At 38.2% G+C, this 11,899-nt stretch overlaps 1 protein-coding gene across 1 annotated transcript; it reads left to right on the plus strand.

Moving 5' to 3' along the window:
• The first annotated feature begins 742 nt into the window (after positions 1-742).
• LOC127438480 (DNA replication licensing factor mcm2) lies at positions 743-10,880 on the plus strand. The gene is made up of 16 exons (XM_051694106.1): positions 743-823; positions 1,567-1,757; positions 1,930-2,096; positions 2,186-2,458; positions 2,549-2,768; positions 4,247-4,454; positions 4,685-4,819; positions 5,167-5,358; positions 5,515-5,608; positions 5,713-5,963; positions 7,407-7,533; positions 7,750-7,862; positions 7,963-8,205; positions 8,403-8,585; positions 10,186-10,341; positions 10,433-10,880. The coding sequence occupies exons 1-16, from the start codon at positions 818-820 to the stop codon at positions 10,541-10,543; spliced, it is 2,670 nt and encodes an 889-aa protein (XP_051550066.1). The 5' UTR covers positions 743-817; the 3' UTR covers positions 10,544-10,880.
• The last annotated feature ends 1,019 nt before the right edge of the window (positions 10,881-11,899 follow it).

The raw sequence follows: 11,899 nt of genomic DNA on the forward strand, positions 1-11,899 counted from the left end.
TTGTTTTAATATTATTTTTATGTTTAATTCTTATTGAAGAACACTAAAATATTATGGCTTGTGAACCATCTGAGAATGAATCCCATCATTTGACACTTCTATAGATAGATAGATAGATGGATGGATGGATGGATGGATGGATGGATGGATAAAAATAAAGACACATAGACAATGTAGACAGACAGACAGATAGATAGATAGATAGATAGATGGATAAAAATACAGACATAGACAATGTAGATAGATAGATAGATGGATGGATAAAAATACAGACATAGACAATGCAGACAGATAGATAGATGGATGGATGGACAAAAAAACACACATAGACAATGCAGACAGATAGATGATAGAAAGATGGATGGATGGATGGATGGATAAAAATACAGACACAGACAATGTAGACAGAGGGATGGATGGACAGATATAATATATATAGCACATACACAAAAGTAAACATTTTAATTGTAGGCAAATGTCGTGAATATGTTTTTGTATGTATTTGTATTCATATGCTCAATACATCTAAGTCTTCTAACATATCTTTTAAAAAAAACTTTCTCTATAATGTGCTTTTTTTCATTTTTTCTAACAATCCTAAATCTACCGGCCCCTTTCAAGAGCAGAACCAATGGCCGTTCAGTTCGGAGTGACGCGTGTGCAACTGGACCAATCATAGCGCTGAGACTTTGGTCGTCATTACATATTCATTGAGTTTCGCGCGCTTCGTGGTCACGTGGCGCATTTCGCGCGAAAAGTCAGTCTTCCCGGGAAAATAGTCCACAGGCGAGCTTCTGTTGAACACGGACGTAAAACAATGGCGGTGAGTGCATCTGAAAACAACTTTTATTTATAGAATGTAAATATATGTTGTTAAAGCAAATTTGTGATGAAGCGTTTACAACTTTGCGGATGTGTTCTGTTTTTGTGTAAAACGTGGTCAGAAGAAGGTGGCCGATTTACTAAGGTCACTTAAGATACCAAAATATGGCAGGCCTTTGTTTTTCTCCCCTAAAATCAATTGCCAAACATTTTTAAAATGTCATATCTGTGTTCAGATTTTATTTCAGTTGTGCTTTTAAAAGTGAAGTCAGTCTGAAGGGTCCCCACGTGGGTCAAACTCGTTTCTTTGTTTAACAGTTGCATAACATGCCAGTAGAGCCTTTTATATTGGCTATTTGTAATCTAGCACAGATCTAAGAATAATGTAAGGGAAGTAGTTGTTATTTTAGTTTCATTTGGCCAAATACTGTATTTTATGAACTGCTTACCAGGTAACAGGAAGGATATTTCCTATTGACAACATTATTATTTTTTATCTGAGACAATGCATAATGCTACAAGAACATATTTTTAAGTAGCAGATGTTCTGTTATAGGCCTATAGATAGAGAGAACTGTAATGATTATATATGGTATGTTTTGCACAATAACAATGTATGCAATATTCACAATGTGTAATCAAAATCAATAGGAAAATCAATATACTGCATTTGGACACACTATTTATAGTAGTTCACCCTTTCATTTAAGATAATTAAGCATCTCCCTCTTTGTCTTTGAACAGGATTCATCAGAATCGTTTCACATGGCCACCAGCCCCAGTCGTGGCTCCCGGCGGGGTGACCTGACCTCCAGCCCCGGCCGAGATCTGCCCCCATTTGAGGACGAGTCCGAAGGGCTGCTGGGAGAGAACATTCCTCAAGAGGAGGAGGAGGATGGAGACGGAGAGGAGCTTATCGGAGAAGGGATGGAGAGGTAAGAGAGACCTTGTCTTTAGAATGTATGGATTACTAATTCTTGAAGTAAGAATCGATACCTGGAACATCTCCAAACTTCTTGAGTTTCACAATCACAGTTCGAAGGCTAACGTAACCTAAAGTAATTTTATATCCACAACAACAAGTGAAAATTGTTTTTATCATTACAGGGACTACCGTGTCATCCCTGAACTGGACCGTTATGAAGAGGAGGGTCTGGATGAGGATGAAGATCTCAGTGAGCTCTCTCCTGGTGCTCGAGCGGCCGCCGAAGAAGCCATGAGACGGCGAGACCGAGAACAAGGCCTGGGACGCATTGGACGTGGACTCCTCTACGGTGAGTGTTGGAGTCATCGTGAAAATCATGCTTCATACCAGTATTTCCTGCGCTGCTATTCACCTCAATTACGTTTCTGTGACGGACAGACAGTGAAGACGAGGATGATGAACGGCCCACGAAGAGGCGCCGGCGTCTAGCGGAGATGGCAGCCGAAGGCGTCATGGCGGAGGGCGAGGACGAAGAGATGATTGAAAGTATCGAAAACCTTGAGGACATGAAGGGTCACACGGTCAGAGAGTGGGTTTCCATGGCGGCACCGCGACTGGAGATCTACCATCGCTTCAAGAACTTCCTGCGGACACATGTGGACGAGCACGGACACAACGTCTTCAAAGAGCGCATCAGCGACATGTGCAAAGGTGTGTGAGGGATGGATGTAGATGGTCAAAATTTGAAAACCGTAGTTTTGTGAGTTCTGTGGTTTTATTAATATTTTGCAATCTTTGTAGAAAATAAGGAAAGCTTGTTGGTGAATTATGAAGAGTTGGCATCCAGGGAGCATGTGTTGGCATATTTCCTGCCAGAGGCGCCTGCGGAAATGTTGAAGATCTTCGACGAAGCGGCGAAAGAGGTCGTGCTGGCCATGTACCCCAAATACGACCGAATCGCACATGAAATTCATGTCCGCATCGGTAATTTGCCGCTGGTGGAGGAACTTCGGTCACTCAGGTAAAAAAATATTGCACTACTTTTGCAATGTTTACATTAAATTTTAGGGTTGTACGATATAGTGGAGTGTGTATATATATATATATATATATACATATACACCAGTATAACCATGTGTCTTAATAAATGTCACTATTTACCCACAAGACTGTAAAGCATAAAAAATGCCACATGGTGATTCTTTTTGAGTCATGATGTGAGTAAATTTTTGAATTAGTGTTTTGGACAGATTCATTGAACAAATAATTGAAAAGAACTGATTCACACCAATAAATCGAACTTACAGTTGAAGTCAGAAGTTTACTTACACTTAGGTTGAATTCATTAAAACTAATTTTTTAACCACTCCACAGATTTCATATTAGCAAACTATAGTTTTGGCAAGTCTTTTAGGACATCTACTTTGTGTATGACACCAGTAATGTTTCCAACAATTGTTAAAAGACAGATTTTCACTTTTAATTGACTATATCACAATTCCAGTGGGTCAGAAGTTTACATTCACTAAGTTAACTGTGCCTTTAAGCCGCTTGGAAAATTCCAGAAAATGATGTCAAGCCTTTAGACAATTAGCCAGTTAGCTTCTGATAGGAGGTGTACTGAATTGGAGGTGTACCTGTGGATGTATTTTAAGGCCTACCTTCAAACTCAGTGCCTCTTTGCTTGACATCATGGGAAAATCAAAAGAAATCAGCCAAGACCTCAGAAAAAAAACTGTGGACCTCCACAAGTCTGGTTCATCCTTGGGAGCAATTTCCAAATGCCTGAAGGTACCACATTCATCTGTACAAACAATAGTACACAATATAAACACCATGGGACCACGCAGCCATCATACCACTCAGGAAGGAGACGCATTCTGTCTCCTAGTGATGAATGTAGTTTGGTGTGAAAAGTGCAAATCAATCCCAGAACAACAGCAAAGGACCTTGTGAAGATGCTGGAGGAAACAGGTAGACAAGTATCTATATCCACAGTAAAACGAGTCCTATATCGACATAACCTGAAAGGCTGCTCAGCAAGGAAGAAGCCACTGCTCCAAAACCACCATAAAAAAGCCAGACTACAGTTTGCAAGTGCACATGGGGACAAAGATCTTACTTTTGGAGAAATGTCCTCTGGTCTGATGAAACAAAAATTGAACTGTTTGGCTATAATGTCCATCGTTATGTTTGGAGGAAAAAGGGTGAGGCTTGCAAGCCGAAGAACACCATCCCAACTGTGATGAAGCGAATAAATCTTTAAATTGTTTACACCATTTTTGTAAAAGAACTGATTCATTCATCAAATTTCACAACTCTTTTTGGTGTCTGGCCTTCGAAAACTCCATGTATAAAATCATAAAAGCAAAAATAGTACAGCGTTCTAAGTCATTTTAATATCATTCTGTTCAAAGAAATCTCTTTTCGGGTCTGTCAAATATATCGTAATATTTCAGTTTTAGCAAATGAATGTACATATTTGTTTTCCCCTTTTAGACAGCTTCACCTGAATCAGTTGATCCGCACCAGTGGTGTTGTGACCAGCTGTACTGGAGTTTTACCGCAGCTCGGTATGGTCAAATACAACTGTAACAAGTGTAACTTCATTCTGGGTCCGTTCTTCCAGTCGCAAAACCAGGAAGTGAAGCCCGGCTCCTGTCCGGAGTGTCAGTCCCTCGGCCCGTTTGACATAAACATGGAACAGGTACATCATTATTTTCTGTAAGCAAAATATAAAAATATTCTGATGATAATCAACCAACCTTTTTATTTGTACATTTTAATTAGTAATAAACAAATATTATAAGGTTTGCCTAAGATTCTTATCTAGTTACGAAAATGTGCTCCTATGAGACCAGCAGCAATGAATCTTAATTTCGTCCGTTGTTGCCATAGCAGCAGGAAGATGTTAACGAATGTTCTTGCGTTTCACAGACCGTTTATCAGAACTACCAGCGTATCACCATACAGGAGAGTCCCGGGAAAGTCGCTGCTGGTCGTCTGCCTCGTTCCAAAGATGCCATTCTGCTGGCCGACTTAGTGGACACCTGCAAACCTGGAGATGAGATTGTGAGTTTACAGACCCTAATTACTAAAGCCTGTCCAGTTTATCATTTATATCAGCTTTTTGTTTATTTATACTATTTTCTAATATCAAACTATTCACAGTAACAATAAAACAAAATATGCCCACTCAAATGTTTCAGTCAAAAATATATATAAATCATTGTAATTTATCACTTTATTAAAGTGCAGATATTAAAATATATAATAAAATAAATATGCCCGCTCAAAGGTTTCAATTTCAACCTGAATATATTTCAAAGCTTTCAGTTATATTTTAATATTTTAGTTATCTTTTAATTACATTTTTATCTCGCTCTATTAACATTGAAATATTTGTAATTGTTTTCTAGGAGCTGACCGGAATCTACCACAATAATTATGACGGTTCTCTGAACATGGCCAATGGATTCCCCGTCTTTGCCACTGTAATCCTGGCCAATCACATTGCTCGTAAGGACGAGGGTGTGGCCGTGGCAGAGCTCACAGATGAAGACGTCAAGGCCATCGTAGCTCTGTCTAAAGACGAGCGCATCGGAGAAAGAGTGAGTGATGGTCTCTTGACCACACGTGCAAATCTGAGAGTCACCGGGTGTCCTCACATCGACTTGCTTTGGACGTATTTCAAGGGTCAGAATATATATGAATGGGGCAAATAAATACTCTCGTTCCTTTAGATTAAAGTTTGTTCTCTTTTGCAGATTTTCGCCAGTATTGGTCCTTCTATCTATGGTCATGAGGATATTAAACGCGGCCTGGCGCTCGCTCTATTCGGTGGCGAGGCCAAGAATCCAGGTATACTGATTTTCACGAGTCTTATTGCGATTTTGTCTCGAGACATGGTAACGCTAGTGGCGCGGGAAGTTAACGAGAATGTGTTTCTCTGTCGCCCTCTACAGGTGGAAAGCACAAGGTGCGTGGCGATATTAACGTCCTCCTGTGTGGAGATCCAGGCACAGCTAAATCCCAGTTCCTGAAGTACGTGGAGAAGGTGGCAAGCCGCGCGGTCTTCACTACGGGACAGGGCGCCTCTGCTGTGGGTCTGACCGCTTACGTGCAGCGTCACCCGGTGACCCGCGAGTGGACGCTGGAGGCGGGAGCACTGGTGCTGGCGGACAGAGGCGTCTGTCTCATCGATGAGTTTGATAAGGTGAGAAAACGACTGAGTTAGATGAGTTTGAGGAATAAGCAGGCTGTAGCTTTAAAGACTTTTGATGTTGTTATTGTAGTAACAAAATATAATCGTGTTTATGGCAAAAACTGAAGAATCTCGTGAAACATGTCTGGGTCATATATTTTATATCAAAAGCAAATAGGAAATTTAAGAATTTTATATTTATAATTTTTTTATTTTCGTATAATATTTTTTATATTTACATTTTACTCATCTGTATACTATAAAATTTTACTCTAAGATTTATATTTTATTTTAAAATTTATATTATATATATTTTTAATAATCATTTGTGTGATATATATATAAAATATTTAAAAATTGTATGTTTACTAGTTTATACTATTATACAAAAAAAATTATATTTGTATATTTTAAATTTTATAAAGTCGTGTTTATATATAAAACATTTAAATATTAAGTTTACTAGTGTATACTATTAATTATAATATAAAATTAATATTATTTTTATTTTATAGTCTATACTATTATACTATAAAATTTATATTTTTATATATATAATATTTTTAAATATACTAGTGTTCTATTAATTATATTATAAAATTAATATAATTTTTTATATTATAATATATTATATTTTTATAAGTCATATATAATGTTTATAATATAAAATATTGTAACATTTTCAATTGACTAGTCTTTACTACTATTATTGTACTATACAATTTATATTTGTATATTTTAAAATATAATTTTTATAAAAAGTCATGCATTTATATAAAGTTTGTTTACTAGTATACTATTAATTATACTATAAAATATGTATTATGTTTTATAAAAGTTGTGTATATAAAATGTAAAATATTTCTAAATTAAATTTACTAGTCTATACTGTTATACTATAAAATTAATATTATTTTTTATATTTTAATGACATTTTTATAAAAAAAAAATATAGGCATATATAATGTTTAAATATATCTTTTTATTTTAAATTTGCAAGTCTATACTATTATTTAGACTGTAAAATTAATTATTTCTTGTATTTAAAAAGAAAATATATATTATATTTATAAAGTTTTTTTTATTGTAATTTATTTATCAGTGGTGTTTGTTGCATTGCCTTTTTATGATTAAAATAAATCATTATTACAAAGTTAATAAAAAAAATAAATGTAATTGTAGTTATAAGAATCTAAAGAGAATCAGCTTTTAATATGAGGAAAATTAATATTACGGTAATGAGAGTTTGGGCTCAAAATATGCTTAATTTTCATGAAAATGTCACAAATCTGCTAAAAATCTTAATGCTCCTTAAAATATGCTGCTATATTTTATTTTGAAGTGACATATGACCTTGATATGTTTTAGTGTACCTACTATAATCAGTACTCTCTGTGTGTCAGTCAAGTACTACAGTATGTGCAGTTTAACAGGTTTGTTTTTTGTGCTCTTTAGATGAATGATCAGGACAGGACCAGCATCCATGAGGCCATGGAGCAGCAGAGCATCTCTATTTCTAAAGCTGGTATCGTCACATCGCTGCAGGCGCGCTGCACTGTCATCGCCGCCGCCAATCCCATCGGTGCGTTATCAGAGAAATGAAGGAACAGTTTAATAAAACTCACTGAAAATCTAAATGAGGGTCATAACTTCAATTTCACCATTGGGCACCTCGAGTTTTATCAAGGATTATGTACCACCACAAGTTAATCTGCAGTCTAGTGCAGTCTGGTTCTTAATTACTTTCACTAATACTTTTTGGAGGTATTAATTTTCCTTGCGAAACTTATTTTTCAAGGTGGGCGATACGATCCGTCTCTCACATTCTCTGAAAATGTGGACCTGACCGAGCCCATCATTTCTCGATTTGATGTTTTGTGCATCGTAAGAGATACAGTCGATCCAGTGCAGGTGAGTACGTCAATATTTGGGGTTGGATCGATACCAACATTTTGGCGTCATTACTTTTTAATTCTGGTAATCTTTATTTCATTGCCTATAATGTGTGCAGGATGAGATGCTGGCTCGTTTTGTGGTGGGCAGCCACATTAAACATCACCCTAGCAACAAAGAAGGGGGCGTGGCCGGACTGGAAGAAGTGGTGCTGCCCAACACCTTCGATGTCCCGCTCATTCCTCAAGAGCTGCTCAGGAAGTACATCATGTACGCCAAAGAGCGCGTGCGGCCCAAACTCAATCAGATGGACCAAGATAAAGTGGCTCGAATTTACAGCGAGCTTCGAAAAGAGTCCATGGTGAGACATCTTCAGTCTCGATGATATTCGAGTCGAGTTACTATGGAAAAGATTCATTTTTAATGTGTTGTCCAATTCAGTTACATAGATGGTTAACTCTGAAATGTCAAGGAGCGTTCACACAGGATGCACGTAACCGATGTTTCATCGGTGCCAATTTGATCTCAGTTTAGCGAGTAATATATCTTCTCTGGCAGGCTACAGGCAGTATCCCAATTACTGTGCGCCACATAGAGTCGATGATCCGCATGGCGGAGGCTCACGCTCGCATGCACCTGCGGGATTACGTTCTGGAGGACGACGTGAACATGGCCATCCGGGTGATGCTGGAGAGCTTCATCGACACGCAGAAGTTCAGTGTGATGAGGAGCATGAGGAAGGTGAGTAACGAATAAAGATGATCGTACTGATTCGGTAGCCATTGTTTTTTTGTTTTTGTGACCGATACTGATTATTTTTAGTACTCAAGTGACCGTTAACTAATATGCAGAACCGTTTTAATTTTGTTTGTTTTTTTGCTTTTGACACCATGATAGCTAAACTACTACAATAAAAAAAAATGCATTATGAATATTTTAATAACATTAATTATAACAATGTTTTTGTTGGCAAACGAAATCAATAATAACAAACAGAGCATGCTCCATGTTTTTAAAACTTGAGATTTAAAGTGAGATTTTGCTATTTAGTGGTAAACCTGATAAGGTTTAGGAAGTTAAAAAGTGTGAATATCTGTAAAAATAAATAAATAAATAAATAAATGGGTCATTCACAAATAAGGTGGTCCAAGGTCTAAAGTGTCAGGTTTGTAGAAATGTAATCTTTGGTTTCATGCGTGCCATTTTCTACCACTTTTTTAATGACTAAGACGTGTCATGTGGTGTAACCAGGGTACGAAATTAATTAATTTTGTCCACAAACCACAGCGGCAGGTGAATGCCCAATTCTACCAGCCATTTTTATTTATTTTTCTCCCCAATTTGGAATGCCCAATTCCCAATGCGCTCTTAGTCCTCGTGGTGGCGTAGTGACTCGCCTCAATCCGGGTGGCGGAGGACGAATCTCAGTTGCCTCCGCGTCTGAGACCATCAGTCCGCGCATCTTACCACGTGGCTTGTTGAGCGCGTTACCGTGGAGACGTAGCGCGTGTTGAGGCTTCACGCTATTCTCCGCGGCATCCACGCGCCCCACCAAGAGCGAGAACCACGTTATAGCGACCACAAGGAGGTTACCCCATGTGACTCTTCCCTCCCTAGCAACCGGGCCAATTTGGTTGCTTAGACCTGGCTGGAGTCACTCAGGACTCGTTAATGACATGATCAGTGGTGCATGTGAAATGTGTCCATCTTCTCCTAGTGCAAATCACAGAGCGTTATGTGCGTGTCTTCTCTCATTCATACTTTCCAGTCTGTCACTCCTCAATAGTTTCTCTCAACAGCCATATGGTCTCGGGATAACTCGAGGAGACTGTTTGATAATAGTCCAGCATGAGCATGTGCTCTCTTTAACAGCAGCCGCTTAGACGTGCGTGAACAAAAGATGGTGATTCCATTAATGGCGGCTAATTAAACATTGCCGGATAATATATCAGTGGTGCGTAATCCCTTTGCTTAAAAATAGCAAATGCAAAACGGGTTAAGCTGGTGGCATTCATATGTCTTGTTCACAGGCGCGAGACGCTGCACCGTTGCTATGGTTATCACTTTTTTTTTTTTTTCTGTCCCTGGAGGGTTACACCACTTGGCATTTTTTATACTTTAGCCTGAGAAAAAATACCAAAATGATTGAACTCATAAATGTAAATGTTCATCACAGGTGTATTCAAGTATCATTGTTTTGTGAGAATGCATTTATGTGTTTTTGAAAAATTGTCATGGCATTGACCCATGTATTTTAATTCTTATGTTTAATGCATTTTATTCAGTAGCTTGCAAATTTCAGTGTCTAAACTGTAATTTTTCTCCCCGCATATTTCTGTAGACGTTTGCACGGTATCTGGCCTTCAGACGTGACAACAACGAGCTGTTGCTCTTTATCCTGAAGCAGCTGGTTTCGGAACAGGTCGCGTATCAGCGCAATCGTTATGGAGCTCACCAAGACAACATCGAGATCGCAGAAAAAGACCTGGTGGACAAGGTAACAAGCGGCTACGTTTAAATTAATAAGTCCTTGTAAATACCGAATTGCTTGTCATGAAGGTGAATTGTAACAACTCGTTTGTTTTCAGGCCCGACAAATCAACATCCACAGTCTGTCCGCGTTTTACGACAGCGAAGTGTTCCGCTCGAACAGATTCTCCCACGATGCCAAGAAAAAGCTCATCGTTCAGCAGTACTAAGCAGCTCTGCTGGATTTGTTCACAATCCCAAGGAGTTGTCCAGAATCTCCAGGACTTGTATATAATCGATGTGGTTGGAGCAGTTGGTTCGTAACATGGATTTAACGATTTTTGACTATTCAAGAAGTCATTACTGTAGTCATTACAGTTCTAGTGAACTGTTCTTTTTGGTTGCTTAAAGTCATGTGATATGACGTTGTTCTTCAACCTTCCCTGTTGTCTTATATGCAGAAGTACTCTGCATTAAATGAAATCAATGTTGTAAGAAAAGATAAATTGCGATTCTTCTGTTTTTGTACTGTTCTTGTTCTGAGCAATAAAATAAAGCTTCTATGTATTGGAATGTATGTTTTAAATTATTACTCTACATGTTTGCTGCTAGGGATAACAACACCCCATCTATACTGCAAGCAAATTTGATGTGACAAAACTATTAAACTAAGGGGCCGTTTACACGACAACGTTTTCAACTAAAAACGGAAAACGTTTTATGCATTTTGGCTGTTCGTTTACACGACAACGCCGTTTTGGGGCCTGAAAACGCAAACTTTAGAAAATGGGTTTCAAAGTGCAAGTTTTTGAAAACAATGCCGTTATCGTCTCCGTGTAAACAAACAAAAATGCAAATTTGTGAAAACGACGTCATGCGCACACGTATTACGTGTTCAGTCTATAGGCATGAACTGCGAGAACTTCGTCCTTACCTCCAGGGTGAACAGACCAACATGAGATCACCAGTTGGAGTCCTTAAAAAGGTGGCGTGCTTTAGAGCCCAGGGTCACTTGTCACATAAAGCAACCTCATCGTCCGTCCAGACAAAATTGCTCTGCTTTCGCCATCTTCGTTATTTGTATTCACCGCTCTGTGGAAGAATGCTTATGTGCGCAGGCGCGTAGTGTTTCTTTACAAAGTGACACCGCCAACTACTGGCCTCACATGCATAATACAGCGTTTTTAGTCGTTTTCGTGGATCCGTGTGAACGAGGATCATTTTGACAACGTTGTCGTCTGTACGCAAAACTTTTCAAAAACGTTTCCGTTTTTAGTACATCGTTGTCGTGTAAAGGTACCTTAAAGTTGACGTACTGTATTTGTTAAGCTAATCATAATTACAAGTTGGAAACTGAATTTTAGGAAAGCTGCGACTTCTGCTTAAAACTAGATGGAAGACTAACTTTACTGTTGGCTTGACAGCCTTGTCAGAAAGTGTAACGCTAATTTAAAAACAAAAGTTTGAAGTTAACAGACAGATAAATGGCAAGAAAGAAAGACCGTTAAAGCAGATTAAAGGGCTTGTTTACATTTTGAATTTTTGAATTTTGACAGTTGGAGTTTGAACAGTCTTGACCCGTTTTA

Source organism: Myxocyprinus asiaticus, chromosome 49 (genome assembly GCF_019703515.2).
Source record: "Myxocyprinus asiaticus isolate MX2 ecotype Aquarium Trade chromosome 49, UBuf_Myxa_2, whole genome shotgun sequence".
Lineage (NCBI taxonomy): Eukaryota > Metazoa > Chordata > Actinopteri > Cypriniformes > Catostomidae > Myxocyprinus > Myxocyprinus asiaticus.